The sequence below is a fragment of the Mustela nigripes genome, chromosome 11, assembly GCF_022355385.1.
Source record: "Mustela nigripes isolate SB6536 chromosome 11, MUSNIG.SB6536, whole genome shotgun sequence".
Taxonomy (NCBI): domain Eukaryota; kingdom Metazoa; phylum Chordata; class Mammalia; order Carnivora; family Mustelidae; genus Mustela; species Mustela nigripes.
This window is the reverse complement of record NC_081567.1, coordinates 22,721,558-22,741,815: the sequence shown is the minus strand read 5'-3', so window position 1 is coordinate 22,741,815 and position 20,258 is coordinate 22,721,558. Positions and strand designations below refer to the sequence as shown.

The window sequence follows — 20,258 nt, the reverse complement described above, 5'->3', positions numbered from 1 at the left end:
ATTTGAGAGAGAGAGAGCACATGGAGGAGCAGAGGGAGAGGGACAAACAGACTCCACAATGAACATAGTGCCTGATGTGGGGCTTGACCTCATGATCCTGAGATCATGACCCAAGCCAAAACCAAGAGTCAGACACTCAACCAATTGAGCCACCCAGGTGCCCCAATAAAATTTAAATTTTTAAAGGAACTCATAACTTTATAACTACAAACAAATTATTAAAACTGATGTTAGAAGAAATAGAAAATAAAAATTGAAACTTTCACAATTTTTTTATATAATTTTTTATTTTTTATGGGGGAGGGTATTTGCTTTGGTGAGTGCTGTGAAGTTTGTAAACCTGGTGATTCACAGACCTGTACCCCTGGGGATAAAAATATATGTTTATAAAAAATAAAAAGAAACTTTCACAATTTTTATAGAAATAAACTTGTCAAAGATTCACTCTTCAATGAGATAAGATGAAGTTCCAGATGGCTTCACAGGGGCTCTTCCATAAGCTTTTTAAATAGCAGAAAAGAAAAATGGTATTTAAATGTTCACACCCTAGAAAAATTAAAACTTAACAATATAAAATAAAAATTTACTTAAAAATAAAGTTTACATATAAGTGAAATCATATTGTGTCTTTCTCTGTCTAATTTCATGTAGCATAATGCCCTTAAGGTCCATCCATGTTGTCACGAATGTCAGAACTTCCATATTTTTATGGCTGAATAGTATTTCATTGTATAAATATACCATATTTTCCTTATCCATTCAACCATCATTAGACTGAAATTTCCATGTCATGGCTATTGTAAATAATGCTGCAATGATAGCAGATACTTTTTATAGTTAGCGTGGATAACTTTTTGAGTTAGTGTTTGTGTTTCCTCCAGGTAAATACCCAGATATGGAATTAATGAAGCATGTGGTAGTTCTATGTTTAATCTTTAGAAGAAACTCCAAACTGTTTTCCTGCACCAGCAGTGCACAGATTTCCCTTTTCTCCACATCCTCACCAACATTTGTTATCTCTTGTCTTTTTGGTAGTAACCATTCTAACAGGTATGAGGTGATATATCATTACGGTTTCCATTTGTATTTCACTGATTATTAGTGATACTGAGCACCTTTTAATGTACCCTTTGGTCATCTGGATGTCTTCTTTGGAAAAAATATCTGTTCAGATCCACTTTTTAAAGATTTTATTTATTTGAGAGAGAGAGAGAGAGAGAGAAAGCATGAGAGGAGGGAGATCAGAGGGAGAACCAGACTCCGCCAAGCAGGGAGCCCAATGTGGCACTCTATGCTGAGACTCCAGGATCATGATCTGAGCTGAAGGCAGTTGCTTAACCAGTTGAGCCATTTAGGTGCCCCTATATCCATTTTTCAAACAGATTGTTTGCTATTGAGTTGTATAAGTTATTTTTATATATTTTGGAGACTAATCCCTTATCAGAGACATCATTTACAAATATTTTTCCCTTTTAGTAGGTTATCCTTTCATTTTATTCATGGTTTCCATTGCAGTGCAAAAGCTTTTTAGCTTGATGTTGTATGATTGTTTATTTTTGTATTTTTTATGTATATAAAGACACGTATTATATATATCATATAATTCTTATATATGAGTGTTGGCCTAGTAGAAGTTGCTTGACCATTACTAGAAATAAAATCCTATACATTACATTAATAGATTTAATAGAAGAGTTCTTTCCTAATGATATTTAAATAGGCAACTTCCTCTAACAAAATTCTGTCTTGGGTACCTAGCAGTGCATAGTGAATATGTGTTGAAAATTCCAGTTAGAGAGTTAGTATTGCATCTTACTACAGTGGGTTACACCTAGAAATAAAATAATCCTTGTTGGGAGCTCTTTGGGGACCAAACCTTTTTATCAACATGGGCTACAAAACCAGGTTTTCTCTCTCATCCTTATTACTATATGCTCAATTAAATAGTTGACTTGGGTCTATTCTTATGATTACTCTCTTGATTCAGATTAGGTCAAGAATTGGCTACTGTCCTCAAAATGACCCCATTCTCAACCACATGACAGGTCAGGAAATGCTGATGATGTATGCCAGGCTGCAAGGGGTCCCTGAGCCAGACATTTGCAAGTATGTGGAAACCTTTTTGTACGCAATGCACCTGGAAACAAATGCTGATGAGTTTGTCCACATATACAGGTCAGATATAGTGCTGTTGCCATTAAGCTGCCTACTTGTGTTTCTACTGTTTAGAATGAATGCCTGCAAACTCAACCTGATCCATCTGTCACACAGGGGCAATGGCTATGAAATAGCCTAAGGTCCTGTCAGGGTTCAGAGGTCAGTAATAAGGCAGATCCCACCTATATGAATTTAACCTTTTGCAGATGTGAGCTGTATACTTCACATTTTATTTTTAAAAAGTACCTTCATCCTTATCTCTTTATTGTTTTTCCTTTCCCTAAAACAAAAATATTTTACCAATAATGATGCTGAAATAAATTACCAAGAAAAGTCATTTCAATGAAAATTAATTGATATATACATCTGGACTTGGGCCTGCTGCTTTGTAAGTCATATCAAATCAGCATTCTGTATACATGAGCTAATTCCTATGAATTAATGACATATGTACCCTTATCTTCTTTCTTCTCTACTTTCTCCTTTGGCAATAAAGTGAAGGAAACAGACGTAGACTGAACACTGCTATTGCCCTTATGGGAAAATCCTCAATTGTCTTCCTGGATGAGCCATCTACTGGCTTAGATCCAGCAGCCAGGTGCCTGCTATGGGACACAATTACATGGATGTGTAAAAGAGGCAAAGCTATTGTTGTAACTTCCCACAGGTATGACACATTGGGAAGCTTGGTTGAGAGTATAGGAGGGAATTATGTGGAGCCAGAAATAAAGGCCGTGAATTCTTAAGTATATGAGCCACATAGGAGGGATTGTGGGTAGAGGCTGATTCTTGGCTGATGCCAGGAATCCTCAGTTGAATTCCAGAAATGACTGGATAAGAAGGAACCATTCCTATTGTTATTTAGGAATTGACTGCTTTGAATCTTAAGATCTCCTCTTCCCAAATATGGTCTTAGTGGTGATTATCTGCATTACTGCGCTTTCCTATAGCAACTGTTACTTTATAATCCTAGCTCTGTTTTGAGATATGGAATTTGCCTGCTGAAAGGCAATCTCTTCAACCACATTTCCTTTGTCTTCCTAGCATAGAAGAATGTGAGGCCCTCTGTACCAGACTAGCCATCATGGTAAAGGGGAGGTTCAAGTGCCTGGGCAGCCCTCAGCACTTAAAGAACAAGTTTGGTAATGCATACACCCTGACAGCAAAGATTAAGTTTGAAAACAATGAAGATAAACTAGAGAAGTTCAAAGAATTCATGACAGCAACTTTCCCAGGTAATGTAGGCAGGACCTCCTTGTGATGACTGTGTTAAGTTATTACATTGTTCTGCTTCATATCTTCAATAATTAACCTTTCCTGCAAGTTATTTTTTTACTGAGCTTGTGTGTGTGTGTGTGTAATTGGAATAATTTCTCTATGATATTATCCATGATCTCTTAGCACATACTTTCTCAAAACAGTAGAGGCTCTCACCAGTCTATTATGGGAATCAACCAGTAAGACAAACCTGTTCATATGTATTCATCTAGAATTAAGTTACTGAGATTGTCTGTTTTTCACCCTTGATAATTTTTTTAAGATTGCATTTATTTATTTATTTATTTGAGGGAGAGAGGACAACATAGAGAGAGAGCACAAGCAGGGGGGCATGGTAGAGGGAGACAAAGAAGCAGACTCCAAGTTGAACAGGGAGCCTGATGCAGGACTAGATCCTAAGACCCTGGAATGGTGATCTGAGTCAAAGGCAAATGCTTAACCAGCTGAGCCACCTAGACGCCCTCCCTTGATAATTCTTTAAGGTTTCCTCTTGACCATGTATCTTCTGCCTTTCCTTGGTCCCTAAGACAAGCAATGCTTATGAAATTCAAACTAGAAAAATATACTTCCTTTACTCCTTTCAAGGAGATAATCTAGATGTGTAACACATAAAAATCAATCATTCTGCTTTTGTGCCTAACTCAGTAAGTGCGTCTCTGTGCTCATGGTACAGAGTCATTGACAGCCAACTCTATTTGCTTCTATTCCCACTACTTTAATCATTAAGCAGTGACATGGTAAACATTTAAGAATTTTTATTTCCTTAGTCTCCAGCTTGAGTGATCACTCTATCAACATGTAGTGGCCAAATGTTCAGGATACAAGATTAAAAACATGGAGGCTATAATGATGATAAAGCAGTAAATGGTATTGGATTGCACTAAGGAAGTCACAGTAATAAAAGAGAAGAGGATATGATAGGAAATGGATATGATAGGATACACAAGCGTGTATGCTCAGTTAAGGGAAGAAACCACTATGTGGGAAAGATCATTAATTCAGTATTAATTATATTAACTATACATAGATATCCAGATAAATATGTCTGTTGGGCAGTTGAATATTCATTTAGTCATTCGTTCATAAGATAAAGATTTATGGAGTGCTTATTGCCTGCAGTGCTCAAGTTATGGAATTAACTACACAGTATCAAAAATGGTGAGTGCTGTGAAGTGTGTGGACCTGGTGATTCGCAGACCTGTACCCCTGGGGATAAAAATATATGTTTATAAAAAATAAAAAATTATATTTAAAAAAATGCTCTTTCAAATGTATATTTCTTTCTTTTTTCCTTTTCTAGATAATCTTTATGTATGTTATTCAGAAAAGGGGAAAAGAAAGAAGATAGTTGCTCTTTCTATAGCATGGCAGATTATACTCTCAAAAAGATTCTTCTATTACATACTGGAAACATAAAGTAGAATTGTGTTTTAATTATTTGCTTAGACTGATAAAGAAAATGAGAAAAAGTCAAAAAATCAAAACAGAACAGAAAAAAAAATCATCAAGCTGAAACTTGATAGTAAAAATTTAAAATGCAAAAGCTGATTTGCCTGAAGCAAATTCCAATACCAGTACTAAGATAGGAGGTGAAACTTTGGCCTCATGGCAATGTTGGGCAGATTAACCTAAGATTCCTAGAGTAAGCAAGCACCTTCAAAAATGAACAGATGCTCTGGTTCCAAGCCCAGCATGTAAGAAGTATGGAAATTGCTACTCTGTCCTAACAACTAAAAAGCTGAACAAACTGAAAAGTCAACAAACTCTTCTAGAATCTAAAAGAGAGATGACGAAACAGGGCAAACCACTGCAGCCAAGATTGGAAAGACAGGTAAATACAGGAAGTCCTGGTTTGCCAAAGCAGACTTAAAAGCAGAAAGCACATTGATAACCAATGCCAGGGTAAGAAACCCTGAACTGTAACTGAATTGCTAGGTGTGCTGTGTGGCTAATTCTGAGAGGTAAAAATGCCAGGGATGGCAAATACGGGTATTCCTACAACCAGATTGCCACAGTAAATATCGGACAAAAACCCCTGCATATTTCCCACAGGGAGAAGGGAAGAGGAATCATTTTGAAATATACCAGACAGCTCTTTGTAACAAGGCCTGTTCTCAGGAGGAAACTAGTTAAACTAAACCAAACTGAATAGAGTATAATCAGAGCCTGATCTTGAAGAAGGTTAATACCCAACTTTAGCAATCTTTTTCCACATAAGGGAGGAGAAGAAAAAAAACAGAAACTTGTGAACTTTACAATCCAGAAGCATAGGCTCAGTAAAAGTGTGGGAGTTACATAGGCTTCTTCCCGGCACCACACCACCAGATTACTAATGGCCTAATTACAGCAGTTCCTTTTTCCCAAGAAGTCTGGCTAAAAAAAAAAATTACAAAGCATACAAAAAACAAAAAACACAATTTGAAGAGACAGAACAAACATTATACTAGACATAACAAAGATGTTGGAATTATCAGACCAGTAACTGAAAACAACTATGATTAACATGCTCAGGGCTATAATGAATACAGTAGACAGCATGTAAGAAGAGATGGGCAATATAAGCAGATTGAGGGAAATCCTATCTAAGAACAAAAAAGTAATGCTTGAGATTAAAAAAAAACTATATTAGAAATGAAGAATGCATTTGATGGACTTATTATTAGACTGGACTTGGCTGAGGAAAGAATCTCTGAGCTAGAGGATGTATCAACAGAATCACAAAAAACCAAAAAGCAAAGAAAACAAAGACCCCCCCCCCCGCAAAAAAAAAAAAAAAAACCAAAACAGAATTTGCAGACTGTAGGACAACTACAAAATGTGTAATATATGTATAATGGGAATACAGAGGAAAAAAAGAGAAAGGAAAAGAAGAAATATTTGAAACCATAATGACTGAGAAGCTCACCCAAATTAATGTCAACACCAAACCACAGATTAAGGAAGCTCAGAGAACATCAACAGGATAAGAGTAAAACAAACAAACAAAAAACCATACCCAGGCATATAATTTTTCAAATACAGAAAATCATAGAAAAAGAAAAAAATCTTGAAAGAAACCAGAGGAAAAAGACACCTCATCTATAGAGGAACAAAGATAACAGTCACATCCAACTTCACATCCAAGAAAAGAAAAAAATTGAGGGAATGTTTTGCCAGTAGACATACCTTGGAAGGTATGTTAAAAAAAAGTTCTTTAGAGAGAAGGAAAATGATGCAGGTCAGAAACTCAGATCTACATAAACAAAGGAAGAGTATCAGAGAAAGAATAAGTAAAGATAAAAATGAAAACTTTTATTTTTTCTTATTCTCAACTGACCTAAAAGATAAAAATTTGTTCAAAGTAATAAGAGAATGATGTAATCAAAATGACCAAATATGAGTTTTCTACTGTCTTCTCTACAAAGAACACCCACATGCAAAAGCCCCTTTGTGGAAGTTGGGAGAGTCCAGTAGAGAAGTTCTAGCACCTCAGTAAGCAGAAAATTCCAAGATTGGTCATGTTGATGAGAGGAAGAGAAACAATTTCACTTTACCAGTGTCACCCTGACCACAATGTGGCACAGCTCAGTGCCAAGAGAAACCTTCTTTACCTACAATTCCCCCCACAAAGTAAAGTAAGAATTAATGAATAAACACCTGGCTTCCCAAGTTGTGAGGGACACTGGCAAAGAGATACAGTTTTGTATTGCTCCAGCCAGGCTACTGAGATGCACTGCATGACTGGAGCAAGGACAAGCTGGGAGAACAGCAGCAGCCAAGACTCTCAGAGTTCATCGAAGAGAGGCAGATCCTACAAATCACTTTGAAGACCCTATCAAAAAGTCTGCCCATGAGCAGCTGTTAACACCTTGACTACAATTCCCACAACTGGTCCACAAACACCAGTTATGCTCCATGCAAGTCACCCACATGAATATCCTGTGGCTGGCTCCCTATGTGCAACCCCAAGGGTGTCAAGAGTAAGACTTTGCAAATGACTGGTGTGCACACAGAGGGAGCTGGTCCAAATCTATGGGATTGGAAGAAGGTACACAAATTTAAGCATTCAGCATCATGCTATGGAAAGCAAAGAATATATTCTTATCACCCAGCCTAGCATAGCAGAATTGACAGAATTGTCTTAAGAATTCACTTCCAAGAGGGAACAAGTAGTATGAAGCAAGCTTACCTATTGAAAGAGTCTAAGAAAGCCTCAGAATCCCTACCTGGTTGATAGAAGGCATTTTCTTCCTGAAGGCCTTCGGAAAAGACTGGAGGAGGTGACTGGTACTTCTAATGTAAAGACTCAGGCTCAAAGTGAAGGGATGAATAAAGATACTCCATGCAAATAGAACCAAAGGCGATCAGTATTGCTATATTCATATCAGTTTTAGGTCAAAGGCTGTATCAAATGATAAAGAAGTTCATATAATTACAAAGGAGTCAATTTTATCAAGATGGTATAACAATGTTACTCCCATCACTCTTACTCAACATAATACCAGAAGTCCTAGCCAGATAAAGTAGGCAAGAAAAAGAAATAAAAGTCATTCAAATTAGAAAGTAAAAAGGAAAACGGTCTTTGTTTGCAACAACTGATTCTTTGAAAATACAAATAAAGTCCATAAATATCCAGCCAGGATAACTAAGAAAGAGAAAAGATAGGAACCACTAATATCAGAAATGAAATGGGGCACATCACTGCAGAGGCCAAAGACATTAAAAGGATAATCAAGCAATACTATGAACTATCCTATGTCCACAAATTTGATAATCTAAATGAAACGAACCAATTCTTTGAAAGGTACAATATGCCAAAACTCACCCAAAAAGATAATCTGAATAAGACTTTATCTATTAAAGAAATTGTCTTAGTAATTGAACTCCCCAGCACCAGGCCCAAATGGATTTACTGGTGAACTCTACCACACATTTAAGGGACAAATTATACCAATTGTCTACATTAACTTTCAGTGGATAGAAGCAAAAGAAATATGTCCTAAATTATTCAGCATTGTGTTTTTTAAAGATTTCATTTATTTGAGAAAGAGAGAGTGTAGGAGCAGGGGTGGGGTACAAAGGGAGAGGGAAAAGTAGACTTCCCACTGAGCAGGGAGCCCAACACAGGGCTTGATCTGAGGACCCCCAGATCATGACCTAAGCTGAAGGCAGATTCTTAACCAACTGAGCCATCCAGGCATCCCTCAGCATTATCTTAACACCAAAACAGGGCAGGGTGCCTGGGTGGCTCAGTCAGTTAAGCATCCATCTTTTGATCTCAGCTGAGGTCTTGATCTTGGGGTCAAGAGTTCAAGCCCAGCCTTGGGCTCCATACTGGGAAGCCTACTAAAAAAGAAGAAGAAAGAAGAGAGGAGGAGGGAGAGAGGGAGGAAGGAAGGAAAAAAAGGTAGGAAGGAAGGAAGGAGAGGGAGAGGAAGAGGAAGAAGAAGAAGGAGGAGAAGGAGGAGGAGAAGGAGAAAAAGAAAGAAAAGAATAAAAAAAAAAAACCAGGCATATCACAATCATCCAATGTGATTTAACCCATGGATACAAAGCTGATTCAGCATTCAAAACAGAACTAATAAAATCCAACACATAAATAGGCTAAAGAAGAAAAATTCCATGATTCTATCAATAGATGTAGAAAAAGCATTTGACAAACTTCATCACCTACTTACGGTTTTTAAAACTTGCAGTATATTAGCAACAGGTAGGAATATTCTTAATGTGATAATGAATGTCTACGAAAACCTACAGCTATCAACATACTTAAATGTGAGAAACTTGAAGCTTTCCTACTAGAGCCAGGAATAAGGCAAGCATGCCCCCATCTAACCACTGCTCTTCAACACTGTACTTGAGAACTCAGCTAAAGACAAGAAAAGGAATAAAAGACATACAGGTTAGGAAGGAAGGAGTGTGGTTGTTTTTTTTTTTTTCCATTGATGACAAGATTGACACATTAGAAAATCTGAAAGATGGACCAAAAACTCTGGGAATTAATCAGTGGTTAAAGCAAGGCTGTAGGATACAAGTTTAATATACAAAAGTCAATGACTTTCCTGTATACCATCAATGAACAAGTAGAGTTTGAATTTGAAAACACAGTTCCATATACATTAGCATCCCCCCAAAATGGTATACATGGGTGTAAATCTAACAAAATATATAGAAGATCCACATGAGGAATACTACAAAATTCTGATGAAGGAAGTTGAAGAAGAACCAAATAAATGTAGAGATATTCCATGGTCATGGATAGGATAAGTAATTTTGTGGCTATCAATAAACTGATTCTAAAGTTTATATGGAGAGGCAAAATTTCCAAAATAGAAAAATTGAAAAAGAAGAAGTTGTAGAACTGACAGTACCCAGTACCTGACTTCAATACTTAATTAAGGTACTACAATCAAGGCAAAAATCCCACTCTTGTTTTTGCAGTGAATAGGTCAGCCCTATTCACTAGGAAAAGGATGAGACAGTTTGGTGAAAACTAGGAGGTAGGGATCATTTGGAGCCATTTAGAAGGCTGGATACCATACCATATATCCACCAACAACAGAGGTGTAGACATACACTGACAACTTTATAGTAATGAACACAAATGAAGTATAGTTATACACAGCAACACTGATGAATCTTAAAAATATAATGATTGAGGGACGCCTGGGTGGCTCAGTTGTTTAAGCAGCTGCCTTCGGCTCAGGTCCTGATCCCAGGGTCCTGGGATCGGGTCCCACATCGGGCTCCTTGCTCGGCAGGGAGCCTGCTTCTCCCTCTGCCTTTGCCTGCCTCTCTGTCTGCCTGTGCTCGCTCACTCTCTCTCCCTCTGTCTCTGAAAAATAAATAAAAATCTTTATATAAAAAAATATAATGATTGAGAGAAGCCAGATAAGAATAATACAGACTGTGTTATTGCATTCGTGTGAAGTACAAAAAAGGCAAAATCAAATTATAGTATTTATGTTTCCATACTTAGCTAAAGCTAATAAAACCATAAAGAACAGGAAAATAAATGCTTACCATAGAGAAGAAGTGAGTCACTAGTGACACATGCTCACTTCTGGATTGCTGAGTTTCAATCACGTTTGTTAGCTTTATTATAATTCACTGAGGTGTACATTTATGTTCCATACATATTACATAGTTTATATGTTTGCTGTATTTCCCAATTTGAAAAGTTTTTTTTACATATTACCTCATGGAATTTATTTAGGGACTCATGACAGGATAAAATCAGTATTATTGATATATATTTTTTAAAAATATATTAATTTCAATTAATTCCATTTTCAATTAATTCCATTTGCAATAATGTCCAGTTGTATGATAATACATAAAAGTGCATCCTATCAGTTAGGAATGGCTACAGTATTACTACCAGATTTTCAAAAACTGTAATATCCCATTTCTCCAGTGAATGCCTTCACATTTATGTTTTATTATTGTGATTTTTAAAATTTCCTTTAGGATAAAGACTGCCTAGTCATAAGAATAGTATAGAGATCCTAAACATACACGCGCACGCGCACCCACACACACACACACACACACACACACACGTGCACACACCCGTGCACACACCCATACACACACACACCTGGAGAAAGAAACCACACCCAAATTTTATGAGCATTTTCAGGACAATGGAACATTAGGATTCATGTAAGTCAGGTTTGGTAAAGTAAGTGATGAGCTTGCTGTGATTATCTGAACTTCTGTAATTTTTATGAACTATAGATATAAAGACCATACTTTACATGGAAGTAAATCTATTGAAATATGTAACAAAGTGGCAATATACTAAAAGAGAATGGACTTTGGGATTATATTGTCTTTTGCATTAACATATATTCTCTCTTCCATTGGTATGGACATTTGGAATGGTATTTATTTAGGAATTTTGTAAAACTCGTATCACATATGGGGCCCCTTCTGTTACTTTCCTTTCTTAGGTAACATCAAACACCAGGAGCATCAAGGGATTATTAGCTACTATATTCCCAAAGAGGAAATCTGCTGGGGAAAGGTGATTGTAGAAATCATACTCTTCTAACATTATGTGTAACAGAGGACTGATAGAAGGAGGCATTGTGACTCAAACATAAGGAATGGGAGCCTGACATTGGCAGAGAACCTTTGTTACTTTTCAAAGGCACCTATAGTTTGAGACTTCTGACCCTAAATTCTATTATTCTATACTATCAAAAGAATGAAGATGGAAAACTGCCTCCTCTCTATTTTTCAACCCTCTTTTCCTTCTACTTTCTAGCTTCCCCCTTCTGTGTCTTTTTGTCCCTAAGCATACGCCTGGCAGGAATTGGGGAATGATGGGGTGGGGGAAAAGGGTCACTGGAGATATTATAATAGTAATACCATCTTTTTCTTTTTTCCCCTGTTAAAGGTGTTTAATATTTTGGAGGAAGCCAAAGAGCTATTCAATCTAGAAGACTATTCTGTCAGTCAAATAACACTGGAGCAAGTCTTCCTGACCATTGCTAATATTGATAAAACAGAAAATATTCGAGAAATAAAAGTGCTATGAGATTCAGTTCCAACCAGTGACTATTATGTCTTGTCTAGATTGCTGCATGCAATTAGATAAAGAGGGAAAAATTTGTAATCTTTGGAGATTAAGATAAGTGACCTGTTGTAAAGAACTGAACTGTAGAGCGTCAGAGATTATACCCTAAGTGAAAGTTACCACATTGGCATGCCACGAATACTGGCAGAAGACCTTGGAATCTTGGGTCAAAGACACAGGAATTTGAAATCAATGAGAGATAGGCTTTGTTTACACATGGAAGATATGACATAATTGAGATTTCTGTTTTCCATGATTTGATTCATGCAAACAATGCAATCCCAGTCAAACTCCTAGCCATCTTTTTCCTCTTTTTTAGAAAAAAATGAACAAGTTGATTTCAAAATGTATATAGAAATGCGAAGGGTCTAGAATAACCAAACAAATCTTCAAAAGAACACAGTTGAAGAACCTACACTGCTTATTCCTGCTCAATATTAAGACTTAGAGTAAAACCACAGTAATCAAAGTCTTTGGCTTAAAGATAGATCAGTGAAACAATAGAGAGTCCAAAAATAGACCAATCACAATAGGTACTGTCAATTGATTTTTGCCCAGAGTGTCAAGTCAGTTCAGTGGGGAAAAGGAAGGCATTTTATTTTTTTTTAAAGATTTATTTATTTATTGGAGAGAAAGTGAGAAATCATGAACAGGATGGAAGGGGAGAGGGAGAAGCAGACTCCCTGCTGAGCAGGATGCCCAATGTGGGACTGGATCCCAAGCCCCAGGGATCATGACCTAAGCTGAGGACCATGCCCAACAGAGTGAACAAGTCAGGTGACCCAGGGGAGTCTTTGTAGTGAATAATTCTGGGTGAATTGGATACTGAAGTGGAAACAAAACAGACCTTGACCCCTACCTCATTCTTTACACACACACATAAATTTGGGAAGGATCATGACCCTAAATATAAAAGACTTAACCAACTTCTGCACTCATCCTTTCCCTTTCATTCTGTTCAAATACATCTGAAGGGCATTTTCATCAGCACAAAATCAAAATCAAATTAAAATTCTAAGCAATAGGAAAAACACTGACCAACTGAAAGTGTTTCTTCTTTCTTTTTTCAGTCTTATATTTGATGGTGTCTTAGAGTGAAATATGGCATATGGGTAGTGTAAAAAATTTTTAAAACAGAAATTAAAACACACACACACACACACACACACACACACACACACACACTTACAAAGACCCCAGAAGTCTGAGGTTTCTCCTGTTTGCTGTTCTTCAGCCTCCCTGCCTACCTGCTGCTACTGGAACATTCCAAGGTGCTTCCTGCCCAGAGCATTTCTCGTCCCATCCCGAGTGCCTTCTGCACAGCTTTCTCCAATTCTGTGGGAGTCCACCCAGCCCTCCTCTTTTCAGAGAGGCCTTCCCTTTGACCTTGTCTGATGCAGGTCCTTCATCCCCTGCTATTGTCCTTCATCTGGCATAAGCTCTTACTTTGTCTCTGTCTCTGTCTCTGTCTACCAATGCCTGGTACTTTGCAGACAGTCAAGAAGTATTATTTGTCTGGATCAATAGTGTCAAGCTGAGGGCGAATACAGAAGCTGCTCTTGTGTCATCCAGGAGAGGGCAGTAGGAAGTCCAGGGAGGAGCTCCTAGAGGAAGGCAGCTTGGTCAGCTTTTCAGCAGGTAGAGCTGCTCAACAGTGGAGCGAGTGCTTTCTTTGTAGGGCGTGCTCAGGCGGTGGCTTGGTGTTGTTGAAGGGTTCTTGCCCTGGATGTCAGGGTTGACCAGGTCATTGGGAAGGCCCCTTCCAACCAGACAGCCAGACATGGTTGAGGACTAGTCTCCTCTCTGGTCTGTGGTTCTTTCTCAACTGCAGATGTGGCTCTAACCACTAGACGGCACTAGATGATGCCTTTGAGGACAGTGCCCATCAAATCACCAACAGTGAGAACACAATTTTCTCTCTTTTAATTATTGAAATACAGTTTGATCTATACAATGTTATGTCAATTTGAGGTGTGCAGCATTGCTGATTTGACAAGTCTGTACTTTATTCAGCACTCACCACGATTATGTGTATTCACTGTCTGTCACAGTACATTATTATGATATTATTGATGATATTCCTGAGGTACTTTTCATTTTTGTGAGTTATTTATATAAGTGGAAGTGTGTGCCTCTTAATCCCCATCACCAGTTTTGCTACCCCCCTCCCCGACTACCCTCTGGCAATCACCATTCTGTGTTGAAGAGTCTGTTTGGTTTTGTTGGTTTGGAGAACAAACTTCACAAAACAGTCTTTAACTCTTACAATACGTAATGGATGCTGATATTTTCTGTTTAACTCTTGTCATCTGCATTTTCTAAGCCAGGGATTTGCAGACTATTACATTGATTTTGTGAACATGTATGGGTCACAATTCATTGTTTGAAAAGCACTGTTTTAGACAATGGAGTGTGTTCACCCTTGTAAAACTCTGTGGGTCAGTTTTCCTTGACAGTCTGGGCTTGTAGGTAATTGTGTCCCTTAGTGTGTACTTAGTGTGTTTCTGTGCTGAGTTGCTGCCTTGAGTAGCCAGAGGTATTTGCTTCCTTACGGGTGCCTACTGAGGTGGGCACATGGCCGTCTGTGGGAGACTGGTGGGGACAGGTACAGGAGTAGCACAGACCATAGTCAGGACAGCAGTAAGCCTTGTCGGTGGATATGAAGAGAACATATGATATCTATCTGAGATGGATATCTGAGAACTTAGAACCTAGCAGGGTGAAAACACACACAAACACACACACACAGAGAAACACACATAGAAACACACAGTCGTGTACACCCTACCCCTTTCAACTTACTGATCAGGCAAATGGAAATGAGGGGTTATGTACTCAGGATAGCACTTAGGATGTTTCATGGTATAAGTAACAGAAGACCAACTCCATTTGATTGATTTTTTACTTTTTTAAAAAAGATTTATTAGAGTGAGAGAGAGTAGTGGGGGGAAGGGCAGAGGGAGAGAGAATACTGAAGCAGACTCCCCCACTGAAGACGAAGTCTGATGCTGGGCGGGATGCCAGAACTCGAAGATCGTGACCTGAGCCGAAACCAAGAGCTGACTGTGCAACCCCATTTGGTTTAAATGGTAAAGATGTTTATTAATTCTCAAGATAGCCACTGAAGGGCAAGGGCCAAAATGGCTTCACATGGCCTTAGGGATCCAGGCTCATTCCACTACATCTGGTTTTTCTAAGGTTGGTTCCTTATAGTTGGCAGAAGACCTTCACTGGTAATCTAGGCTTCAGCTCCCGGTTTAGAAAACTAAAACTTTGGTTCCTTGTGATATAGACCGGGGAGAGCTTAGGCTACCATAGCATTTTCCAAGTTGTATAGATCAGAGTTTAGGCTACTGCACCATTTTCTAGGTTGTAGCTGTTGTGTTTATTGGTTCCTGGTTTTCCCATTATGACCTGCCTGAGGGATGTGGAAGGACTGGTATCTAATACAGAGCCGGGGGAAAGGCTTAGGTAGTCTTTCGTGAGTTTTAGGAAACAATCTCGGATCTCCCTTCCTACGGACACAGAACTTGTGGTCAAGCAGAGTTGTGTGACTGGCTCTTGCCAGTGAGTTTGCTGAGGGAATAAATGGTGGGAGGTCTTCTAGGTGAGGTATGAGGTGAGGTGCTGTGCTCTGTAGGGCCCTGGAAAGGGAGTTAGGCACATGAGCAAAGAGAGAGAAGAAATGGTCGCCGGGGAAGGGAGGCTGGTGACGAGGGGCCGTGTATGTGAGCACCAAGACGGATGGCTGAGTCTGCTGAGATTTGTAATGGAGCATGAATCTGCCTCTGTTGGCTGTTGGAGGTAGCTGATGGTCCTCTTCAACCTGGTTCCTGAGAACTGGGTCAGAACCTACTGACCTCACCTCTCCTGCCTCTTTTCTTCCCTTTTAGGTCTGCAGTAAGCCTTGGCTACTGGCTAGACCCTTTCACCCAGCATTTTGTAAGACTGTCTAAGGAGAGGAAGGCCCCCAGAATTAACAGAGGCAAGTGACTCCCTCCCTCCCAACGTCCCCTCATCAGACCAGAGGCCCGAGGTTTTAGGGATTCCTTCTTCAAAAGAGAGTGTTTACTCTCTCCAGTGGCATATGAAATTGCTCATTTCCCAACATCCTCACCAACACAGGAACCTTTTCATTGTGGTTAATCTGGAAAATGGTATCTTACAGTAAATTTATTTTATTTTATTCCTCTTATTTTGGGGCTAAAGTTAAGGATGACTTTATATGTTTAAGAGCCATTTCTAGTATCTTTTACTGTGAACTGTCCAAGTAAGGAATCACCTTTTTGGCCTTATTAAAGTGATAGTAACACTATTAGTCTCTGCGAGTCCTTTCTATCAAGGCAGTGAAAGGATTTGAGACAGGATTTGAGATTGCAATTGATTCATCTCAATCTCATTCAGATTGAGAAATTAGCCAAATGATCCCAGTCCTTGAGCATGCAGGGAATCCTGGCCCTAAAGATGGAGCTTGTGGGTAGATTCTGTAAGAAATGCAAAGAACGTTTAAAGTGGTGGTCCCTGACTATAAGGACATGGATCTTACCTTGAGCTGAGGGTGAACCCAGGCTTTAGGAAGATGGGGCCAGGCCTACCTAAGAGGACTGAAGCCTCCCTCCTGGGCGCCTGAGGCAGCTTTCCTAACCAGAGGCAGGGACCCACCTTGGAGCCCTGGGGAGCTGGGTGCCCCAGGCAGCATGTCAGCGGCCTGCCTGCCTTCTTCCTCTGCCTGGGCTGGCATGTCCAGGCTGCAGCACACAAAGAAAGGGCTTCCCAAATAGGGTGTGGTGAGCATCTTTAAAGTTTTTGTTTCAATATCCAGTCTGTTGTGGAAGATATTCTATAACATATGATAAAAATGATTTCCTAGAAACATAAAATTCAAGGTAACCTGTAAAGTACAAGCTCAAATTGTTTATTAGGAGAATCAATACACATAGAACTCCTGTATCACATTGCAGTATGTTTCTAAATGCTACTCAAATTTCGGTCTTTTTTTTTTTTTTTCTTTATTTGACAGAGAGAGATCACAAGTAGGCAGAGAGGCAGGCAGAGAGAGAGAGAGGAGGAAGCAGGCTCCCTGCTGAGCAGAGAGCCCGATATGGGACTTGATCCCAGGACCCCGAGATCATGACCCGAGCCAAAGGCAGCAGCTTATCCCACTGAGCCACCCAGGTGCCCCTCAAATTTCGGTCTTAAGAGAGTTAAGAACTGTTACTGCTTTAAGCAACAGGACTTTAGAACACAGATTTTATCTTCCTATTCCACTCTTTTATTTCCCATCGCCTTTGCACAAGCTCCCCACTCTGGAGCTGAATAAATCCATTTTGGGGGCAATTTTGCTCATGCCTTCCTCTCCCGCAGTTGGTCTGTGAGGTCAATTTATAAGCATAGAGGCAATTACCCACACAGGATGGAGATGAAGGGAACATGGTAAGAAATATAGCTTTATTTTATTTTGTTTTATTTCATTTTCTTGGACATTTGTCTGCCCCATATTCTGACCACAAAATATTATTTCGTAATGATCTCGCATTTTGAAGTTAAGCTGAGTCCTAAGTAGTTGGTACCTGGCCACAAAAAAAGCATATTTCAAAGAGGAACATTAAGATCTGATGCTTTGATGTAAAACACTTGTCTTTCCTAAGTACAATCATGGGACATTTTATTTTATTTTTGAAAGATTTTATTTATTTATTTATTGGAAAGGGAGAGCATGAGTGGAAGGACCAAAGGGAGAGGGAAAAGCAGGCTCTCAGCTGAGCAGGGAGCCCGATGCGGGGCTTGATCCCTGGACCCTGAGATCCTGACCTAAGTCAAAGGCAGATGCTTACCTGACTGATCCACCCAGGTGCCACAAGGGACATTTTATTCCTAAGATCTTTAATTCCACCATTAAATCATTGAATAGATTGTACTTACTTTGGTTCCATCAGCTTTAAAAGTTAAAAAGAGAGAGAGAGAGAGAGAAGGTGAAAGTCCTGATTTCTCCCATGAGTCCACAGATAAAACACTGACCCGAATGAAAAGTAGCAGAATCCTCATTTGCTCTTCTGCTAAGGTTGGCTCTGCTGGGATGCTTTCCGACCTCACTGAGGGATAGTTTGTCTCTGTGTCTCTCTCTCTCAGGATATTTTGGTCGAGTCCATGTCGTCAGTCAGCTGATAAAGGCATTTCTACAGGAGGCAGAATGTCATTGTCAAATTCTAAATCTTGGGATTACAATGGAGACCACATTCTGGAGATTAAAGGTAAATGTTTTATTTGTGAAGGTGCCCGCCTGGTTCAAAATGTTAAAAGTATATTCAGAAGGAATACAGTGACTGCCTTTCTCATGCCCCTGTCCCCAGCTGCTTGTGCCTGCTGCCACCTTTAGACACTTACTTGATGTCACCGGGTCCCTGGTGAAGGATGGGTCCCTGGCTTCTCCTCCTTTGCTGTTACAAACAGGGCTTCTGATAAAAAACACTTGTAGACGTGTCCTCTGCACGTGTGGAAGACCCCGCCAGTGGGATTGTGAGCCCCAGAGCCCCTATGTCTGCCGTATTGACGATCACAAAGATTTTATTGTCATCCTGACAGTGTCTTCAGTACAGTTTACAGACATGCAAGGCTGGTGATAGTGATATGATACAAAGGCCTTTTGTAGCTATTCCATGTTTTGATACCTCAACTGCTCTTTTTAACAGGTATAACTTCTCTCAAGGGAAACAGACGGGTCTGGACAGTGGCAGAACCAGGAGCGAATAGACTGCAGGTCCCGCAAGTCCAGGTTGCTTCCCTGTTCTCTGTCCAGAGCCTTGTGCTTGCTCAGGGGGGTCTTTGTGGTCCGTCAGTCGGTGGTGCGTCTCAACCTCAGTGACCATGGTGTGGTGGAAGGAGCTGGAGCAGAATGCAGGGACGGAACGTGTGCGTGTGAGCAGAAGCCACTGGAGGAATGCCTCCTCTCGGCCCCACACCCTTTCAACTTGGTCCTGAGGTTTGTGTTGTCCTTCGTGTCATGTAGTTGGGGAAGGCAAATAGCACAGGGTAGGAAAGATTTAGAGGAGGTATTTTGAATTGGTCCAAAGGGTTTTTTAAAAACTCTAGTCTCCATGGGGGGAAGAAAAAAAAAAATGCCTGTTTGGACTTTGGAGCCCAGGCTGAAAGGGCCAGATTTCGCCTACCCACCGGTCTTTGTAAATCAAGTTTTATTGCAACACAGCCACTCCCATTTACTTAAGTCTTCTCTATGGCTGTTTTGCCAGCATGACAGGGGAGTTGAGTAGTTCGAGGAGAGGCCATCTGATCTGCAAAGACTAAAATACTTTCTGGTCATTTGCAGCAAGTTTGCTAATCCCTGAATTGAGAGCTCTGTGCTTCTAGACAGTGTGGAGAAAATTTTGTCTGCCAGTCTCATGGTCTCATGCACCTTCCACACTGGATGGTCCCCCGGCTGCACCAGTAGAGGCTTAGCAGCAGGTCACAGGCTTTCTGCTTCCACCACAGTGGGAGATCATTCTGTATGATCTCAGGCCAAAGACTATAGGGACAGGCTCCCACCTTCTGGCAGTGAGCAGCAGTAGGGCCCAGGAAAGCCAATACCATCACAGATAAAGAATCATAGTGTAGCGAAACCTTTTTAGGAATCTTGGCTTCTCTGTGTCTCCTAACTTCTCTTTCTACACCACCCATGGATCAAGGACACAGGGGATGGGTGTTACCTTGGGCAGCCTGTGCTGCAGTCAGCCCTGCGGGATCCCCTTTGAATCCAAGGGCTGTCCTTCCTCACAGCTGTCCCTGGCTCCTGTCCAGGAGCAAGGCCTCATCCTGCGTATCCTCCACACCTCCTGTGACACGCCAGCTCCTGATGAATAGAGTGTCAGATGGGCTTAGGGATCCCAGAAGCAAAAGTGTGTCACGTGCTGCAGCCATTTTGCTCCTTTGCCAAAGCCCAGAAAGAAGATGTCTATTCCTTAGAGGCTCCAGGTGAGCCTCTGGATTGCTTTCCCTCCACAGTGACCCCTCATTTACAGTTCTTCTGAGGGTCAAGTATCTGATGCCTGGGAAAACTCTTTTCTTTTTTTTTTTAAAGATCTATTTATTTATTTGAGAGGGAGGGAGGGAGAATGAGCAAGAAGGGGCAGAGGCAAAAGGAAACAGAGAATCCAGAAGCAGACTCCCCACTGAGACTGAACCCAACTCATGACTCAATCCCATGACCCTGAGATCATGACCTGAACTGAAATCAAGAGTTGGCCGCTCACTCGACTTAGCCACC

General features: G+C 40.1%; 1 protein-coding gene across 1 annotated transcript in view; it reads left to right on the top strand.

Moving 5' to 3' along the window:
- LOC132027305 (phospholipid-transporting ATPase ABCA3-like) overlaps window positions 1-19,855 on the top strand; it is a 174,484-nt gene extending 154,629 nt beyond the window's left edge. The window contains exons 26-33 of the mRNA XM_059416057.1: window positions 1,988-2,175; window positions 2,654-2,824; window positions 3,202-3,392; window positions 11,370-11,443; window positions 11,819-11,950; window positions 18,349-18,614; window positions 18,705-18,977; window positions 19,624-19,855. Coding sequence (XP_059272040.1) covers window positions 1,988-2,175; window positions 2,654-2,824; window positions 3,202-3,392; window positions 11,370-11,443; window positions 11,819-11,950; window positions 18,349-18,614; window positions 18,705-18,977; window positions 19,624-19,855 — 1,527 coding nt within the window. The remainder of the gene's footprint in view (window positions 1-1,987; window positions 2,176-2,653; window positions 2,825-3,201; window positions 3,393-11,369; window positions 11,444-11,818; window positions 11,951-18,348; window positions 18,615-18,704; window positions 18,978-19,623) is intronic.
- Window positions 19,856-20,258: the final 403 nt, after the last annotated feature.